General features: G+C 38.6%; 3 protein-coding genes across 3 annotated transcripts; 2 read left to right on the top strand and 1 right to left on the bottom strand.

Moving 5' to 3' along the window:
• Window positions 1-1,097: 1,097 nt before the first annotated feature.
• Window positions 1,098-6,794, top strand: LOC131307558 (UDP-galactose transporter 1-like). The gene is made up of 5 exons (XM_058334126.1): window positions 1,098-1,482; window positions 3,459-3,708; window positions 3,803-4,010; window positions 6,034-6,265; window positions 6,416-6,794. Exons 1-5 carry the CDS (start codon window positions 1,372-1,374, stop codon window positions 6,635-6,637), a joined length of 1,023 nt encoding a protein of 340 aa, XP_058190109.1. The 5' UTR covers window positions 1,098-1,371; the 3' UTR covers window positions 6,638-6,794.
• Window positions 6,795-8,886: 2,092 nt separating this feature from the next.
• Window positions 8,887-13,225, top strand: LOC131307557 (lysM domain-containing GPI-anchored protein 1). The gene is made up of 5 exons (XM_058334125.1): window positions 8,887-10,205; window positions 11,565-11,682; window positions 11,814-11,975; window positions 12,070-12,101; window positions 12,643-13,225. Exons 1-5 carry the CDS (start codon window positions 9,551-9,553, stop codon window positions 12,918-12,920), a joined length of 1,245 nt encoding a protein of 414 aa, XP_058190108.1. The 5' UTR covers window positions 8,887-9,550; the 3' UTR covers window positions 12,921-13,225.
• Window positions 13,226-14,124: 899 nt separating this feature from the next.
• LOC131307556 (aspartic proteinase nepenthesin-1-like) lies at window positions 14,125-15,599 on the bottom strand. The gene has a single exon (XM_058334124.1). It carries the CDS (start codon window positions 15,574-15,576, stop codon window positions 14,206-14,208), a length of 1,371 nt encoding a protein of 456 aa, XP_058190107.1. The 5' UTR covers window positions 15,577-15,599; the 3' UTR covers window positions 14,125-14,205.
• Window positions 15,600-21,255: the final 5,656 nt, after the last annotated feature.

Below are 21,255 nucleotides of genomic sequence, written 5' to 3'. Positions count from 1 at the left end.
CATTATGTTTAAAATATTTTTTTAAGGGCTTAATCTGATACCTATAAGTACTTGATTTAATCATCTAACTTTTCATTCAATTTTTAGAGAATGAAAAGTTAGATGATTAGATCAAGTACTTATAGGTATCAGATTGAGCTGATTTTTTGCAAGGGGCCCTTGAAAAAATGTTTTAAACATAATGAACGGCTCGGATCACTTGTATGAGACCTTTAGTGGGCCCCATATAAAAATCTGTGCACAGATTTGCTGTGCCAATAGACTTTCTGCGTGATAAATGCCTTGTTCATTTTACAATTTTATTCAAAAAATATTTCTCAACTCAATTATTACTTTCATTTTTTTCTCTAATTTTTCAATCATTACTCTCTTTTCTCACTCTATCTCCCTCCACATTTTACATCTCTCTTCAATTATTATTCTCATTTATCTCTTTACTCATTTTTAAAAAACACTACTCAAATCACAAACCAAACAAAGCAAAAGTCACCTGCGAACAAATGTGTAATTTTCGAATAAAAAAATAAAGGTCTTTTTCGTTTCCAAATTTTACTTTATTTTAACTTTATTTTTCAATCATTAACCTAATTCTCTAATTATTAATTTCATTCATCTCTCAATCTCTCTTTAATCATTACTCTATTTCTCTCTCACCAACTATCAAAACTAAAATATCAAAAGTTATCAAACGAACAAAGCCAAAATGATTTCTTGTATATATATATTTGATTTTTTTACGCTAAATTTAAAAACTAATCGAGATATTTAATTTGGTGCAAAAAAATATTTGAAAAATCATGTACGAAAGTATTTTATTCTTTATTTAAATTTACACGTCTTTTCATAGAGCACTATCAAAATGGGAATGACTCCATATTAGTCTGGTTGGTTGGTGAATTTGCTCCTCATACATTAATTAAAATTTGATTCTCGAGATCAGACCATGATAAAAAAAATTCTTGTGAATTCCTTTAGTCTTCTTTTGACCGATTGGGATGGAATAAGTTGACGTGCGCATAAGTTAGCCTGGACACACGTCACAATACTACTACTACATGTACGTATAAGTATACTGTATACATAGGTATGTGTAAAAAATTCGACTCAAACATCACAACAATTCACATGGAAGAACAGCGGCGTGTATACCGTAACGCTCACCCCTTCTTGCCTTCTCTCTCCCCCAATTAGAGCCTCTATTACTCTCTCTCTCTCTCTCTCTCTCTCTCTCTCTCTCCACTGTTGTTTCTCCAGCTTCTCTGCACTCCCTCCTCTGGAATTGAATTGGGTCCGTAATTGTGGATCTTTGGATCAAATTGTCTGGATCTGGGTGGGCGGTGTTTTCGAAATTTGATTGGGGGAGGGATAGAGATGGAGGAGGCTACGTTGTGCCAGTGGAGCGTGATTCGGTCGATTCTCGCCATAATTCAGTGGTGGGGTTTCAATGTCACCGTTATTATCATGAACAAATGGATCTTTCAGGTCTGTCTGCTTCCTCTGTTTTCTCATTCTCAGCTGCTCCACCTCTGTTTTCTAACGTGGATGTTGGTCATGTGTGTGTATATTTAGTCCAGTTGCGCTTAAATTGGCGCGGAGAACCTCTGCTATGAAAAAAATTGTGTATGTATTTCTGTTTAGATAGCTTGATTTTTGTCTTTTGATTTCTTGGGCTAGTTTTTAATAGCTTAAGTTTTGTTCAATTTGCGATCTAAATCTGTGTGTATGTACGGACGGTTACATCCCCCTGTGCTAGATGGGATTGCACGTGATGGAGAGTGTTAAGATTGTGTACATTTTTGTTCATAACTCGGGGGTCTAGGCCAGCTTACGCTCACCTTGGGGGCCCAATCCCACTGCCCACTCATGGGGAGCCCAATTAAACAAGGAGCAAAGCTCCCGGACTGGCCCGAGTTGATAGCGCCTGAGGTTTCGAACCCCTAAGTCCTAAGTCTTGACCACTAGGTCAACCCTTGGGGTTAATTGCTTGATGTACCTTGTTAGGTCAATTTTATAGCAGCTTAAACTTCGAGAACAATTGGTGATCTGTATGTATATATGTATGTATGCATGTGTATGGTGGAAGTGGTGTGTATGTGGACGATATAATTATGTTAAACAAGGGATGGACTTGTTAATTTTTGTTTATTTCTTGGAGCTATGTTTGATCTTCATGTTTGCTACTTGTTTGTTGCTACTGACTATTAATTTACTGCATATCTATTGATGTCATTTCTAATATGTTTATTGTGTTTCTATGTCCAAGAAAGTAAAAGCTATTAGTCTTGCAAGTGATAGATAATGGGTCCATGATTTGCTGAAAATACGATATACTATTGACCATATTATTAAGCTGAATAAAATATTGATTGCTTTTTTCTGAAGTGTGGTGTTGCAAAGCCACTAATACAGCGAGTTTCATGTGTAGAAGTCTTATACTCAAGAAGCTGCATAATGGTCTTACTATATGAATATAAATACCAATTTAGAGAAGATATGTAACCACAAGATAGTAGAAAGACACTACCTCAATTTTACTCAGATACTTAGTAAACTTGTACTTAATTACATTACAACAAACTAGTTGCTGTTGACATCAATTAGTTGATTAATGATTACTAATACTATTCATATTTTAATTTATGTACCACAACTAACAGGAAATATATTTATCTTTATGAAAAAAAATGTTCCCATAGACGCTCTGAGGCTTAGATTCATCTATGCCCTCTCACTCCCTTGCTCCAACTTACATCTTATCCCCTGCTCAACGCCTGCACCGGCCACCGGAGTCCATGAAATATGGTTGAGTATCTTGATTTAATGAGCACAAGTGGGTAGGGCTTGCATTGTTCAGGGTAGGGATTGAACCTCGTAGGCAACATTGTAAGTCAGGTCGGGCTAAATGAGCCCCTAGTTTGATCAAACTAACCCAAGTAGCAGCTGTAGAGATTGACAAGGTGAGCGTTGATATTGTCTTGGAAGAGAGAGATGCTATATATATGGTGGAAAAACTATAATGGTCAGCTCATCACTCATGTGCAGGGCATTTGGTCCACAGCCATGGCTCTTCATGGTCTGACATCCCTGGAACCACCTTGACAACCTATGACACTTTAGTCTTAACTGTCTAAAGGCACTTAGATTGCAGAGATCCTTGGAATGTGACTCACAATTTCAGAGTGGTCTGGAGCGCACAGAGTCTTGATTTGTCATAATTTTGAGTTTCCTTATGGATTGTTGAGGTGCAAGTCCCTGGAGGAAGTGGGACAATAGCAGTGACATATTTTTTGAAGATGTGATTGCACATACGTTTTCAACCCACCATTTAACCGTCTACTTGCTAATTTCGTTTACTATTGTGGCATTATTGGAATTCGAAGCCCTTTGTCATGTGCGTCGTATTGTTAGTCTTACCCGATATGGTGTCTAAGCCTTTTCTCACTATCTTTTTCCCACAGAAACTGGATTTCAAGTTTCCTTTGACAGTATCGTCTATACACTTCATATGCTCTGCTATTGGCGCCTACCTGGTAATCAAGGTGCTGAAGCTTAAGCCACTAATTGTGGTTGATCCTGAAGATCGATGGAAAAGGATCTTTCCCATGTCCTTTGTCTTCTGTATTAACATAGTACTGGGGAACGTAAGCTTGCGTTACATTCCTGTGTCTTTTATGCAAACCATAAAGTCGTTTACCCCTGCAACAACAGGTTAGTTTCAAATATACCACATGATCTTTCTATCTTCGTGTGACATTCATGTTATTGAGTCATAACTGCGCCCAATTGAAATGCATGTGAACAGTTGTTTTGCAGTGGCTAGTTTGGAAGAAACAATTTGATGGTAGAATATGGGCTTCTTTGGTGCCCATTGTTGGAGGAATTCTACTGACTTCTATTACTGAGCTTAGTTTCAATATGTTTGGATTTTGCGCTGCTTTATTTGGTTGTCTTGCTACTTCTACAAAGACTATCCTCGCAGAGTCTCTGCTGCATGGCTACAAATTTGACAGGTACTTTCTTCTCTCATTATCTCTAAGACAGAATAATATAGGGAAAGTGAGACTTCTATGGTTTGTCTTTATAAAGTCCATTGTGTTATTTTTCATTGGCGTATGTCGTGAATTCTAGTGGTAACAGCTTGTAGTGTGATGACATAGCCATGGAGTGGTTGGACAAGTTTCATGGGCTTTGGAAGCCTAGACCAATGGCTAAGGATAGCATGAGCATCAAGAAGGCTTTTTGGTCCAAAAATAAGTGTCCTTGGTAGTTGGTAGTTCGAGGGTCATCTATGGTAGTTTGGTAGTTAAAGGGTCATCATGAATTTAGTGTTTGCATTAATATTCATTGGTAGTTAAAAGGGTCATCATGTATTTAGTGTTTGCATTAATAATCATCTAGATGCATTAAACACATGTTAGTAGGTTCAATGTATGCATTAGGTTCATCCTCACAGTATTCATTGATTAGGTTCATTTCATTTAGAGTTCTAGGAATTTGAAGAGTCTTTCCCATGGATTATAAATTGAGATGTAATCTTTCATTTGGAATAGAGTTGATTAATGAATTGAGTTTAAAAGGCTGAGGCCATTGTAATTGGGGTTTGGGTTGTGGTCCTTCCTTGTAGAAACCACCTAACCCTTGTGAGGGTGAAGCACCTCTATCTTTCTTTCTCTCTATTTCTTCTTTGCGCAAACTCTTCTCCTTCTCATTCTTCCTTTCTTCTTCTAAGCACACTTAATTCAAATAATATTCTTATTTCCCCACCCAAAATCACCACGGTTCTTATTGTAGGCGGCAATATTCTGAGTGTTTTAAAACCGTCCTACATCATAGTGGTTGCTTATATTTGTCTCCATTTTGTTTTCAGCAATCATCTGCTGAAACTTGGTTGTGCTTTATAAGTGTTTTTCTTCTCTGTGGTGTCATAGATTAATGTTTTTAGATACGTTGTGTTTGTAGATAAAGAGCTTTCACTCGTGATAATAGCAGTTGTCATGCACTCAAGATTTTTAACTTGACACTGTGCTGTAATTTGAGAAAGCTTATGATCAAGTGAGCTGCTTTGTTACCTCTCTTCTCGTAAAAAGGTCGACATGAATCCTAGAATTTCTGCCATTAACCTATGGTAGACTTGAACTTGTTCTTCATGCCATCTAACTTATGCTGTGCATAAATGTTTTGTTTTGTGGTACTAATAATATAGTTTTCATTCATCTCATGTTGGAATATTGTACATGACCAAGGTGCCATTTGGATTGGATCCTTTGTGCTAGTTATTTGATTCATTTAGTAGGTGATTTTATCCCTTGAATATATGTACAGAATTGAGAAAGAGAATCATGACTAGAATGACATTAAAAAGTTAGTCCATCAGTAGGAGTTCTGTGAAATGCCAATGAGTGCAGTTAGAATTGGCAGATAAAAGTCTGGATGGAGAGAAAATGCAGCATGTCAATAGAAACTAAGTGAACAGGAGAACAGCACGGGGAAGGATATTTCAGTAGCGCAATTGCTTTAGGAAGGAATTGGTTTTAACTGACCTGGTGTGATTAGGAAAAAAACAAAACAAAAGGGTAAAGTTGGAGGTTCTTCCCGTGCAAGTGATTTCAGAATTCTTATGTGAAAGGCATATTTACACAATGTTGGAGTTACTTCACATAAAGTTGTGGTGGAATGGTACTCAGTTTGGGGTGGAGGGAGAAGGTGTGCATGTTATTGGCTTGAAATAGAACTAGTACATGCATCTAATCTAAAACCTTGGTAAGAATGGTTAAAAAATGCTATTAATAGAATTCTTTGGTTGCTACCGTAGTGTTCGAGCGTTGGATCTAGTACTCATAAAGGCTGGAGTATGGTGATCTGGGAAGGTGATCGACACTAAGACAGTGTGAAACAATCAATCCATGTTTTTGTCATCGAAGTAACGTAGTTTTAGATACTAGAGACTGTTTCAGTTTTTGTCCATCAGTTCATGCAAGTCCATTATTTATGACTTTTGCTGACCTTTTGGTTATTCTTCTATCTGCTTTTCAGCATAAACACAGTGTACTACATGGCTCCTTTTGCAACTATGATCTTGGCAGGGCCGGCACTATTACTTGAAGGATCCGGAGTTGTGCTATGGTTTCAGTCACACACTTCTCTTCTTTCACCCCTCATTATTATTTTCGGCTCTGGAGTGTTGGCTTTCTGCTTGAACTTCTCTATCTTTTATGTGATCCATTCTACAACTGCCGTCACATTTAATGTTGCTGGAAATCTTAAGGTGAGAAACTTTTAGTTGGATTGTTGAATCTTATATTGTCGTTTATAATGCCTTCATGTAACCAGCATCCTCATCATCAGACTCATCACCCGTCACCCCACCATTAGCATCATCATCACATATTGTGATTATGTTTGTCGTTCTACACAGGTTGCAGTGGCGGTCACTTGTTCATGGCTGATATTCCGTAACCCTATCTCAGCTATGAATGCTATTGGATGCGCAATAACTCTTCTGGGTTGCACATTTTACGGTTACGTGAGACACATGATATCCCAACAGTCACCGGGAACTCCGAGAACGCCCCTCACTCCACGAAGCCTGAAGGAACTGGTTCCTCTCGTGAACGATAAATTGGACGATAAGGTTTAGTTCTGGTAAAATGATGCATTGAGCTTCTTGGCGGTTGAAATGGTTATAGGACAAATGTTATATGAAACACTGCACCTCTTTGCTATGTGAACTTACATTAGAATTCTTATCAATCAGAAAAAGATTAATAGAGTTTTTTTTTTCCCTCGTGCTTAAAGTTTGTGTGTGGTTTTTGTTGATTAGGAATTAGTTTTTGGTTGCACAAAACGCTTGGGTAGCGATGGAATGTTGTGATGAAGATTCATCTCGAATATTCAATACATAACTGGTAGTTTCAGGGATCTCTCTCTCTCTCTCAAATGTGTTTTGGTGGTGGTGGGCATTAGGATATGAAATTTGGCCGTGTTTTTTGGGGCGTTCTACTGAGCTAGAAATTGTAGACTACTTCTTGTAGACTACTTCTTGTAGATATTTATAGTCAAGTAGTTTTCAGTAAAGGCTCTGTTTGGAACTTATGGAAAAGAAAGGAAAATTAAAAAAATTTCCTTCCTATTGTTTGGTTGGAAGAGAAAAAGATAAGAAAATAAAAGTTTCAAGTTTAGAGAATAGTAAATTTTCCCTTCCATTTTCCACTCATTTTCTTTTCCTTTATTTTCTTTTCTCTAGGTTTCAAATAGAGCCTAAAATTTGTAGAAACGTATTGCATTAGTAGTAGAAAATATGTTGGATATTTTAGTGTAGTGGAATCAATTTAACCTTTGACAAAAATAAAAATTAGTTTTGTATAAACACCTTAACTAAAGCTACAAAATTGTAGTGAAAAAATTTAGTGATGGTTGCAAAAGAGGTTGAAGATAATGCTTTGCTAAGCTTACGATAGCGTCGGACTCTCGGGAGTACTATGCTGGAGTATTAGATTTTCTACATTTGAGAATTATTATTAGATTTTCTACATTCGAGAATTATTATTTTGAAACAGGTAAGAAAATTGATTTTTACACTCCCTAAATTAATCCAAACACTCCTTTTTTATTTTTTAGTGGGTGAATTTACGAAACAATCCCTAAAATTTGTAAAAAAGTGTATGCATATAGGGACTATTTCGTAAATTCACCTACCTAAAAGACGAAAAAAAGAGTGCTTGCATCGATTTGGGGAGTGTAGAAATCAATTACTGGTAAGATATTATACGAGTTGGTTGACGATGCTACCGTATACGCTCAAACTCCAAACTTTCCCTTTGAAACCAAAACTTCTAGCACCTTTTTCTCGGTTTATGATTTATTAAATGTAAATGTTTTAATGAGATATTGTTTGAGCATGAAAGCAACTTTTAATTTTTTTTTCCAACTTTTTATATTCAATTTTTGGGATTTTGCAAAGTGAAGGAAAGAAAAATGAATTTTACTCCTATAAGGAGAATGCCTCATAAGCAAGAGAATCAAAGAGAGAGCTCGATTTTATTTTTAAAAACTACATTTGCTTAGTATATAATATAGATAGATTAGGTTTCATGGAAAAGTATCTAGAAGATGAATATGAAACTTATATTTTTAGTTACTTGTATATTAATAGTAAAGTTATGTTTTTATCAAATGTTGGAAGAATTTATATTTGTTTGACCTCAACTTTGCAACCAATCAAATAGGGTATCAACTCAACTTGTTTTTGAGAAGACTTTTACCCATAATCTCATGAATCAAGATCTTTCTCACATGATAATTTTCTGTGCGACACAAAGTAGAACCTACCCAATCTCATTTTGATAATTCTCGTCATCTATTTTATAAGTCTCGACAAGCATGTTGGTAATGCTTGAAATTAGATTAGTATCCACTTGAACGAAACGTATTCGTTACAAGAAAAATAACTCGATCTGTTCATGGGACCTGGGGATATGCTGTAGGGCACCCTCGCCCTATAACGTGTAGTACAGTCGATTCGGCTGTTCATTTCGGAAATGGACAGCTCGAAACTTAATCCGAGCAAACGGACAATACAGATCTATAAGAATTCAAATCAAATCTAAACCGTCCATACTGAAATAAACAGCCAGATCGCATTACACGCGGTAGGGCGGGGCGCCCCCAAATCCTTGTTCATTTGATTCGTTCCGTGCAGCTATGAATGAATGGTTCAATGAAGCAATGAATCGCAGGAGGGATATGAATGATAGGAATCTTTCACTTCCCAAGCTTGACTCAAAGAAGTTTGAAATGACTAAACTGTCCCAAAGTAGGAGTATTCGACAGATAGACATGTCAGAACATGTATATTGTGTTCTTTTTAAATACGTCGTCGTTCGACTTCGTCGTCGGAATCATTTTTCAGACAAAAGCAAAGTGTGGCCTGGACCCCTGACCGAAGCATCGGACCAGTGCCTGAGCTGATCACACTCTCAACGACACTCTCTCTCCTCTCTCTCTCTCTCTCTCTCTCTCTCTCACCATTCCAGCAGTAGTATCTTTGTCCCTTCCCTTCCGTTTTAGCTGCCCATTCACTCACCAAATCTTCCCTTTCCCCTGCTCTGTCTCAACCGCCTCTCTCTCTCTCTCTGACCAAGAAACAAATGGAAGGAAATCAAACCCTGAAATCCCCCTAAAAACCAACCTAATCGCAAAAAGAAAAAGAAAAAGAAAAAGAACTCTGCTTTGGTGCATTTTGCGAAAAACCCAATGAATTCTTGAGCCCTCTCTCTCTCTCTCTCTCTGTCTCTCTCTCTCTCGCTTGTCCAAAGACCCTCAGGAAACCAAAGCCCAAAAAATCCCAGTTGACTACCAGTCCAAGAATAGAAAAATTCCTCTCTCTATCTCTCTCTCTGAAACACTAAAAACCCATTTCACAGATCCCTCTTTCTCTATGCCCTAAACCCCCCAAAACCCAGCTCATTTCCAGACCAAAAAATATTTAAAAAAAAAAACCGTCTTCTTTCCACCCACAGTCCTCTCTCTCTCTCTCTCTAACGCTTCCCAAATGGCCCTCCACCTCCTCACTGCATTCACCCTCTCCATTCTCCTCACCAATGTGGGTTTCTCAGCCTCCAAATCCACCATCGAGCCCTGCTCAACCACCAACACCTGCACCGCCCTCCTCGGCTACACCCTTCCCACCTCCCTCAAGGTCTCCCAGGTCTCCTCCCTCTTCCAGATCGACCCTATCTCCCTCCTCACCGCCAACTCGATCGACATCTCCTACCCAGACGTCGAGAACCACATCCTCCCCCCCTCCCTCTTCCTCAAAATCCCCATAACCTGCTCCTGTGTCGACGGCATTCGAAAATCTGTCTCCACCAAATACACCACCCGCCCCTCCGACACCCTCTCCTCCATAGCCAGTGCGGTGTACAGCGGCCTCGTGTCCGCTGACCAGCTTAAAGATGCCAACTCGATTTCGGACCCTTCGGCTCTTGACGTGGGGCAGACCCTTGTGGTGCCATTGCCCTGTGTTTGTTTCAATGGGACTGATAACTCTTTGCCTGCTGTGTACATGTCTTATGTGGTGCAGGAGGCTGATAGTTTGAGTGGCATTGCCGCGAGTTACTCAACCACCGTTAGTGATCTCATGGATGTCAATGCGCTGGGGGGACCCGCGATTAATGCCGGGGATATACTTGCAATACCCTTGTCTGGTAATTCAAACAGCTTTTTCGTGGGTTTTCTTGGATTTTCTTGAGTTGTTTGTAGAAGCTTTGTTTAGGGACAGAGGTGGTGTTGTGTTGAAGTTGTTTAGGGACAGAGGCGGTGGGTTTTGTGAAATGTTGTTTGATCTGGTAATTTGCAGCTCCTTTTTTGTAAGTAGAATTTGTGTATTAGTTTGGTTCTGGTTGCATCTCATGGGTTTTCTTGAATTATAGAAGCCTTGTTTAGGGTGGAGGTGTTACAATCTATGCCATTGCTTTTGTTAGATTTCATGCATTTTGTATTAGTTTGGGTTTTGGTTGCATCTCGTAGGTTTTCTTGGATTTTCTTGAATTGTTCGTCGAAGCTTTGTTTAGGGACAGAGGGTGGTTGTATAGGAGTTGATTTACGATCTATGCCATTGCTTTTGTTAGGTTTCGTGCAGTTGTTCGATCTGGTAATTTAAACAGCTCCTTTTTTTTGTATGTAGAATTCGTGAATTAGTTTGGGTTTAGTACCTTAGTTGCATTTCATTGGTTTTCTTGAATTTTATAGAAGCTTTGTTTAGGGACAGCGGTGTTGTAGTATTGAAGTTGAATTACAATCTTCCCCATTGCTTTTGTTAGATTTCGTGCAATTTTGTTGGACCGGGTAATTTGCATCTCCTTTTTGTAAGTAGAATTCGTGTATTAGTTCGGGTCTGGTTGCATCTCAGGGATTTTCTTGAATTATAGTTGAAGCCTTGTTTAGGGACAGAGGCGTTATAATATTGAAGTTGAACTACTAATTTTTTATTCCACTGCTTTTGTTAGATTTCGTGCAATTTTGTTTGACCTGGCAATTTACAGCTTCTTTCTTGCGAGTAGAATTTGTGTATGAGTTTGGGATTTTGTTGCATATCATGGGTTATCTAGAATTATAGGAGCCTCGTTAAGGGCAGTGGTGTTGTAATGTTGGAGGTCGACTACAATATAGGCCATTTCTTTTGTTAGCTTTTATGTGATTTTGTTCGATTTCCTGTAGTGTTCCTGATTCAGGGAACACCCACTTGGAATATACTTGTATCTTGGAAAGGAGCATGCTAGTGATGCTGCTGCTAATTTTGGTTTTAACCTTGTTGATTCATGATCATGATACTTGTATTTTTGTTATGGGGTTTGTTTATCACTATTTCATTTCCAAATCTGCGATTGTGTTGATTGTAGAGAGTTCCTGTTAGACGTGATTTTATTTTCTTAGAAAGTAACATATCAGTTAGTGTTCTTTGTTTCGTAAGTGTTCTCAGTAAGTGTTCTTAGTTTCGGAATCTGTTAATTCATGGTATATGATTTTTTTTCTTATGGACAATGGTTGGCCATGGTGCATTACAGCTTGTGCGTCTAGTTTTCCACAATATGCCTCGGATTATGGTCTGAATGTGCCAAATGGAAGCTATGCTATCACTGCAAGTCACTGCGTGGAATGCAGTTGTGCTCAAGGAAGTCGAAAGTAATTTACTCTTTCTTCCTTGTAACATCGTGCAAGAGATTTTCTTTCTTTAGGTTTATTCTTTTGAGATGCATTTGGTTCTACTTGAAGATGGTATTTTTCAGTAATTGACTATTATTGGTTCTGTGCAGTTTATACTGCATGCCGTCGTCATTGGCTGTATCTTGTTCTAGCATGCAATGCAGTAACAGCAATCTCATGCTTGGAAACGTAACATGGCAGCAGAGTAGTGCCGGCTGCAATGTTACTTCTTGTAGTTATGATGGCTATGCCAATGGAACCATTCTCACTACGTAAGCATCTTGTTCTTGCAACACTTCCATTCCTAGAATGAAAATTTCAATGGAGTTCTAATGGTTGAATTACAATTTCCCTTATTGTATACAGGTTGTCAACATCTCTTCAACCTCGTTGCCCCGGTAAATCTTGTTGAAATCATATTCTTAACTCATTTACTAGGCATTTGAAAGAACATGAAAAAGGTGAAAGAATCCATGTGATTTTGTTAGATTTTCACTGGAAAATAGTTATTTGCTTAAACTAGATACATCAAATCCCAATATGTGGAGTTACATTTGTTTTCTTTTGTTATGCTTGCTAACACATTGTGTGTTGGGGGGACTAGTCCATTATTATGGGTATCATGTGTACAGCATTTTCATAGTTCACTCTATTTTCATTTTGACATTCTACTCTCTTATATGGTTTGTTTTGGACATAATTTTCTCTTCTTATTGCATCTGCATTTTTTATTAGGACTCAAGGCTTGGTTTGGTATTGCGTTTGCATTTGGATACTGAATATGTGTCTGGCTGCTGGTTTTTATGATCATACATAAGCTAGACAACATATTCATGTCTAGCATTAATGAGTGTGTCCTCACCTTTTTTTTTGTTGTTGAAGTTCCGTAACTTGTTCCATCCCGTAACTTGTTCCATCGGATTACTAAAATGGATGCAGGTATCCAGCAATTTCCTCCACTGATAGCACCACCTGATTCGGTGCCCACGTATACATCATTTTCTCCTGCACCTGGACCTTCTGAGGCAGGCGGTGCTCCGACCACCACTCCAACTTCCACCGTGCCTTCATCTGGCTCAGTCCTGGGACTTCCTCCAACAAATGCCCCTGGTGGAGGTCTCTCTAGTGCTGCACCCTTGGTCCATCCACTAGCCAGTTTCCCAATTGCAGTTGTTGTAGGTTTGATTTTTGGTTCCATGCGGTCATTGTCGTTGTAGCTTTTGCCACATGCTTAGGTTGGAGTCTTTTTGTTTGCATCTTATGGTTGCTTCCTGTGCACCAGGACTGACATTTTGTTTTACCTTATCTATTGTTTCCTGTCAGTGAACTGTTGGAGGGATGCAACCATCCGGGCTTCTGTTTTAGTTTTATGTTTCTTTGATTGGTCTAGCATAATGCTCCATTCAATTGCCTTGCCTTGTGCCATGAATCATGGCAGTTCCCCATTCTGTAATATATTCATGTGTTTCCTATTTGGTACTCTGGAAAATTGGCTACGTAATTGCAATGGTTTTGAGAACTACCCGAGTTGCAGGTATTGAACCTTTGTGCCTTCATTCTGTTGCTTTTTGATCGCGAATCATTTCTTTTGAAGGTCCTTTTTTCCACTTACCAATTAGTCTCCAATAACAGCTTGTTAATTTGATTTTCTTGTTTCATTCTGGCACGATACCGCCTTTCCAGACGTCTTGTGTGGGTGTATTCACAAGGTACTATGAGTTAATTTCTTTTTAAGCTCTTTGCATTTATTGAGAAATTGAAAGCTTTGAGTTCAGTATAATTTGGTAACAGTAATGGGAGTTGGAAAAGGAAATGGTATGAAATCTGCATTGGATTCTAAACTGGGCGATGCTACGCTCTAGCTTTGCACTTTTTTCTTTTGTTCCCTTGCCAGGCAATTGGAGTACTTGACTACTGTGTAAAATCCATTTAAAAAGCAGGTCTCTGCATGCCATCATTGTTCCTTGTTTTTCTAGTATTTGTTGGAGTAGTAATTGTTTTACAATGGGTGTTTGGGTAATCTTAAACGTACCTCGATTAATTTTGGGCTCAATTCCATTGTCCACTTTCGGAGAACCCAATTAAAGCCGGAGCAAAATTTCGTATGGACTGATTCCAAAGAAGTTAATAACACCTGAGAGGTTTTGAACTTGAGATTTTAGATTCAAAACCTCTTTGCTCCGGTTTTAATTGGGATCCCGGCAAATGAACAGTGGAGTTGGGCCCATAGGATTACTTGAGACTCGTGTAAGACTTGTGTAAGCTGGCCTAAACATTTTACTTATCTAAAGGAAAAAAATACAGAGTGACCTATGAGTAATATTTAACGGAATATCCGAGAGGGGGTAGATCACATCTTGCCACTTGAATATGTGATTGTGTAATAACTAATAAGTAATAAAAAGATCTATAAGAGTGAAATTAGGCCACACTTCCATAGCCGAAGTGATCTTTATTTTCATTTCATTCAAAGAGACCCTCTAAGATCTCATATAATTAAACCTACAATTGGTCACATTGAGTGCGAGTAAAGGACACAGTCTCCTTCTCAAGATCATGCAGGACCAACAAATTCTGCTGCGCGATGTTCCCAATTATGGACAACCCACTACTCGATGCTGCCATTGCCAAGCACACCACTCCGCCGCCTCCGTCCTGCGTATCCAATATCATATAATTCTCCGCCGGAAGCTCCAAATCCGACCCCTCGAAATGAAGCTTCAACTTCGGAATCGCAACTTGAGACACATCTGTGGTGGTCGGCAAGTCGAAGCACAGATCGAGCCCAGTGGCGCCGGGCGGTTTGGAAACCCCGAGTTTCATCTGTGACGTGAACTCCTTCTTTAGCGCGCCGAAAACGTCCTCGTCTAAGTACGTTAGGGTGGTTCCAGAGTCGAGGATCATTCCGCCACTCCCGTCTTTGTTGTTCGGCTTCAGCATCGATTTCGGTACACGAACTCGGGTTTTCCCGACGGTGATCCCTTTTAACGACACATAGTATAATGATGGTTGGAAAGGGTTTTGTACCATGGGCGTGGTGCTACGGGTTTTGCCACTAGTAGCACTGCAGTTTAGTTCAGCTAGTGCTCCAAATAAAACTTGGCTTGTTTTGTCCTCCTCCATTGAGGTTAAGCAATACGAAAACTTGTCGATATGTAGCTGTGACACAAGCGACAGCGATCCACGTCCGAGTCCCACTAGTCCTGATCCCTCGGCCAACCCTAATCCCTGATTGTTCACTCCACACCCAAATACTACATTATGTATGGACGCCGAGTCCCTGAAAATAAATGTGTCTTTAGCCATGTATCCTCGAGTGGAGGATTCGTCTCCATAAATATACAAGTACTTGCAGCCATGGTCGCACTTGAATACAGTCGGGTCCTCGCACAACTCGCTAGTGCACGAAATATTGCGCAACGAAGACGACTTTACCGGATCAAAAACCGGCGTGGGTTGGTGGAAGCACTTGGTGCATGGCATGCACTGCGTCCATATGAGGTCGCTGCCTGTGTCCATGATAGCGGAAACCGGCACGGCCTGAGATCCGACCGTGAAATTCATGAGGAACTCGCCGTCCCCGGGAAAGACCGGGGCCCGGACGCCCTTGCCAGGGCCGGTGGTGGTTGCCAATTCAGCGAGCCTCTCCAGCCTGAGTTTTCCGCGGCGGACGGATCGTTCGACGAGTTGGAATTTGGTGAGGTTCCGGCCATGGTCGACCCGAGTTAAGCCGACTTGGAATCCTACCTGGTCGGTTCGAGGAAGATGGACCGGCCGGGGTGGTTTAGAAGATGAAGAGTGAACGAGAAGAGATGTGATTGTTAAGAAGAGAAATAGTAGTAGGGAAGGCAAGGAGAGAAATGAAGAAGCCATTAGTAAAATAATTTGTACAAGTAAAAGTAGATTGTTTATATAAGCTAATTTGTAGTAGCTCAAAGAACGTGGGATGGCTCACCTTTGCTTTTCCCACATTAATGCCCTCTTGTGAACGGTTTTTCCTCTTTCCACCTCCCAAGCTATTAATCGTTCCTTTCTAATCCATAATTTTGGAGGAAAATATGCATATTTGTTGTGCATGATAGTCATATGATTAATTGCTGTATGATATGTATATATTCTGCACGTTTGTAACGCATTTATTCATACGAGTTACGTATTTTTTGGACTAGCTTTTTGTTGATATTAGCTGCACTTTTCTTTTTTTTTTTTGTGTGCGTGTTTTAATTACGTACCCTTTGGTAACCAAAATCATTGTAACCAATTTTTTTTTGGTGTTGTACCATAAACTTCTCCGTTCAATAATAAGGACAGGGCCAATGATAAGCGGTTTGTTTTGCTTTGGTCCCTTTGTATCCCTTGCCTCTTTAAATCCAAAATCCAACCGGCTATTGCACATCGGATTAGTTTCGACAGCACCTCCTACAGTCATTTCACACAACTACTACGCATGAGGGTAAAGTGTCCCCGAGAATTGCTGGAGGAAAAAATCAAATTTGAAACCTCAAGAAGCAGCAAATTCCCAAAGTTTGAAGACCTTTTAAGCCACCCTTGGCCTTGGGTCTTAAAAGTTTTTACTTAAAACAATTTTTATCTTGTACTGTACTAGCTATTGGCGTAGAGAGACTAAAGTGAAGGTCCATATCCAATGGTAACATACACGTCGTGTTCGACCCGACCCGGTTTCAGGCCAACATCAATTACGTTTTAGTTGCCAACTTTCTATCATCGATCATGCAGCCTTTTTGGCCGAGTAGCACTATTGATATCGACGGGTCGGTTCCAAAATCGTAGGGACGGCCGCGACGGACCGTCTCTGTCCACCGGACGGCCGATCCGAGCCGTCCAAAAATTCTCTAAAAAAAAAAACAAGGGGGCCTACGGGAATCAATAACATCCGAGGTGTGTAGCAGTGTAAGGTGCTTGATCCAAACACCTTACACACCTCGGATGCTGTTGATTCCAGCGCAGGCCGCCTCGTTTTTTTTTTTTTATAGAATTTTTGGATGGCTCGGATCGACCGTCCGGTGGCCGGAGACGGCCCGGCGCGGCCATCCCTACAATTTCAATGACCTATACAAGGGCCTCATGTATGTTGATTAGCTAGTTGGTGAGGCAATAGCTTATCAAAGTTATGATCAATAGCGGGTCTGAGAGGAAGATTAGTCACGCTGGGACTGAGACATCAGACACAGTCTAGACTCTGGACAAATCAACCGTTACCTTAGATATATCATCATTAGTAGACCCCAATTTTGATAGAGAAAAAATAAAAGTTAAATGAGGTGTGGAGAATAAAGATAGTATGAAGTAGAACTTAATGCCAGATGATATCTAGATATACCCAAAATCATGCTTTCAAAACCACATGTGTTATCTCCTTTCCTGTTTTCCTTTTTTCATCCCGGCCCAAAAACAGCAATTGATATTTTTTTATAACTAAATTGTCCGGCCAACTTTTCACACACCTCGATTAATTATGGCCGGGAACTAAACGCTATCAATATATTAGTACAAAGGAGAGGAGAAACCTTAATAGGGATTGTTGATCATCACTTTACGTACGTCTTCTTCGTATTCACTTAACCATTCTTTTGTTTTGATCAGATTCACTTGACCATTCACTTCCATATTATTGAGTTCTTATTGACTAATGATTAGTATAAGAAACCCTTAATTCTGTAATAATAGCAGCATCATGATTGATGAGTAAAGCGAAAACAGATGCTTTAGAGCAACTCCAACCCCATCTCCATTTGAGCACTAAAACTCCATTTTGGAGAATGCATGTCCTCCAATCCATCTCTATTTGGGTTCTCCAAAATGGAGACTCAATTCTTATTCTCCATATTTTGAGGGTCTCCTCTTAAATGGAGACCCATCTTCATTTTTCCCATTCACTAATATTTTATTTATTTATTTGCTAGAATTTCGTCAATTACATATAACTTTTATATTACGCATCATTTTTTGAAAAAAATTGGTATTATTGGAAAGATAATAATAATACCTTCAAAATGAGTCTAATATATGTAAATGCATTTTGAAATGACGTCATGTAAATTCAAACCATTTGAACTCACAAGGAGTTGAAATGAGAAAAAAAACATGCATCTAATGAAAGGAAGGGAGAAAAAAAACATGCATCTAATGAAAGGAAGGGAAAAAAAAATCAAATAATAAATGGAGGAAGAATTGAGGGGAGTTTTTGTAACATCCCGATTTTTTAAGGAATTTTGGGAGCAATATAAAATAACTTTTTAAAGAAAATTTTGCTAATCAAGCATAATTTACCCAAAATAGAGGTTTAATCATTACAATCCCAAGATAGATATACTGAATCAAAATACATTAACTTCAGAGCTGACTCTAGGCTTGATATGGATTTCAAGCATACTCGATCTACGCTCCTGGTTTTACTCCTATCTCAAAACTGCTCCACCATTGAATCCTGTATCCGCTGGCAAATTGATCGCCGAAGCAACCGATTTGCCAGGATACAGATGTATCCGTGAGTGATAAATCACCTAGTAAAAAAATCCAACCCAACTACCCCTCTTACTTTACAGCTAGCAATTAAGCAAACAATATAATATCAAAGTAGGATAGTAAAACAGAAATAGTACATAAACCGATTCATTATTATCCATTACCTGACGTGTGATCTAAGATCTCAACCGCGAGATCTTTTCCCCCAACCGCTAGTCATGCCCTGTCCCATGAGATTACTTTCTTTTGCTGTCGCGGATTGCACCTAAGTTATGTACCTAGTGTGTATCTCTCTCATTACAACAAAAGAAAAGTTTATCATGCACGATTCATAACTAGGGGTTCGCTTATCTTATGCACCACTTCACAATCATTACTGGACTCCCGTTAGTTTCAATTCATCACTGAACTTGCTTTGCCAGTTTCAAATCATCACATCCAACTATTTATTATTGGACTTACTTTGTCAGATTCAAATCATCACATCCAACTCATCACATCTCAAAATCCCGACTGCAAGCAATCTAAAAATAAAACTTTCCAATTTATCCATTACCTAGCATCATCTAGGTGAATTCTATTCGCATACCACCCCATGTCTCTAGGGTCCAATCTAGCATTCAAATCAAGTATCGATGCAATACACAATTAATCAAATAATAATTAAAATAAATAACAAGCAATGTGATCACACAACTTTTTTTATGAATGGGTCGTTGCCCTTAATCTTGTATGGCCAAGAAGTTAATAATTAAGCAAGAAACTTTTATCTAATTATTAAGAAGGAAAATAATAATTTTGGTCAAAAATTAGTAAGCCTAGGCTTATACTAGTTTTCTTTAAGAATTAGATAGATTAATAACCATAATAAATACAAAAAATAGATAATAATATTAAATGAAGTAGCATGACCTTTAAAAGGAGTCCTATGACCCTACGCGACATGTTCAAGCATCAAAAATTGGGTCCGGAGGGTCGCGAGATTTTTTAAATAAAGATATTACCGAAAATTGCCGAATGTAAAATAATGATAATAAATAGTTTAATAAGTAAAACATGTTGAGATTAACAATGTTTCATTTTAGGAATGTAAGAAGCCTAAAAAAAAAATTATTCAAGCATTAATGACATGGCTTATGAGGTCGCAAAGATTTTTCGTGGTAAACCTTAAAAAAATAACTAACGAATAATTCATAATAGGTAATTAAATAAAAAAATACGATTTTGAAAAGATGTGATCTTTGAGGTACGAGGAGTCTAAGAAAAATAGTTTGGGTGAAAAAAATTGGGTTTGGAAGGTCGCAAAATGGTTTCGAACCGTTTTTATCAAAAACCGACGGAAGTTTGTGTCTAGGGTCCTGGCCGCAGGGTTGGACCAGGTCAACCTTGCGGTGGAGTAGCTCACCGCAAACTCAGAACTGGTTCTTGCTGCCAGCAGGTTGTGACCGCATGGGTCGATGGCAGATTTGATTTTTTTTTTGGTTTTCTCCACGATTTCGATGCATGAGGTCACATGGGGCTATGTTTTAGGCCTAAAAATACATAAATATACTTAGAGAGGAGGTTGGATAAGATTATACTACCTTGGGTTGGTCGAATTGAATCCGAAACCGAAAAATTGAAGTTGGAGAAGATGACCTCGGGTTTGATAATTGGGGAACCTTGGGGTTGAATTGAAGCTTGTTTGGGGATACTCTGGGTTGTAGGAAGTGATCGGGATGATTGAATTGGATCTCGGTTGGGTCTAAGTACAAAATCCACTTTTCTCTCTCTCATTTTTTCTCTCTAAAACTCCATGGATTGGAGCTCGTTTTTCTTCCGTTTCTTTCTTCTATCCGAACTGGTGGAGTGTGGGGAGTGTTGTAGTGCTCTCGTATGGTAGTGAAGAGGGGTTTATATAGGTGAATTTGGGAGAGGTTGAATAAGATTGTATTTATGGAGGTTGGGTTCGTTGACCTTGGAATGGACAAATTAAGGACAGGTTCGAAGTCATAGAGGAAACATGAGGTGGATAAAGATAAATTGAATTTCGGATTTTCTAGGGTATGAAGGATTTTTCCGTTTCGCGCAAGGGGGATGAACATGGTTTTCTTGGGGGTTAAGAGAGAGAGTGAGTGAGTGAGCTATGGGAGATGGAAGAGAGAGAGAGACATTGCAGGAGAGGGAGTGGGACAGGAGAGATGCATGCATGCCGGTGCAAGCATGTGTGTGTATATATATATATATGCAAAAAGAAAAAATTAAGACCTAATAATATTAATGCTATTATTATTACTACAAAAAAAAATTCGGGTCGAAAATTCGGGTCGTTACAATTTTGAATGTGAAAAATGGAGAATTGGGTTAGAGTTGTTGATTCTCAAAAATTACTTTGTGAATAAAATATATATTATTAAGTCTCCAAAATGGAGAAAGGGTGAGAGATGGGTTGAAGATGCTCTTACGCCTATTTTGGCTAAATAATCTTTTAGGATTTTTTTTTGTTTTCATTCAATTTTTTTTTTTTTTGTATTCGTTGATTTTGCATCATTTTTTTGAGAATTATTGGCTCGTTTAATGAGAGAAATCTAAAAAGTAAAAAAATTATGTTCAAAACTAACTTTTTTGAGTAAAGAAAATAAAATCCTAAACATTATGATTTTTTGATTTTTTTTTCATCTTTATTCAAAATATTGTACTTTAGAATTTAGAAATTTTTTACCTTTTACATTCCCTTGTATGGACGAACCAATAATTAAAGAAAAATTATTGCAAAAGTAACAAATGTAAAAAATATTGAATAAAAGAAAAATTATTGCAAAAGTAACAAACGCAAAAAATATTGAATAAAGACAAAAAATAATTTTCGAGGATTATTTAGCCAAAACTGCCTGTCAAGTTACCCTCCTATTGATTGGACGTACACCCTCTTTTACACCCCCTTTAGCTACCAGGTGAGAAAAGAAAAGATAGCGGTGTGGTTTTTCTTATTAGTGAGAAAGGAAAAGAAAGGAGTGTGATTTTCCACCATCTCATTTAAATGGACAAAATATAAGTGAGAAGAAAAAAAAGAGGGTAATGTGTATC

Source organism: Rhododendron vialii, chromosome 11a (assembly GCF_030253575.1).
Source record: "Rhododendron vialii isolate Sample 1 chromosome 11a, ASM3025357v1".
NCBI classification, from domain to species: Eukaryota; Viridiplantae; Streptophyta; class Magnoliopsida; order Ericales; family Ericaceae; genus Rhododendron; species Rhododendron vialii.
Note: the sequence above shows the minus strand (reverse complement) of the source record. Positions and strands in the feature narration are given on the sequence as shown.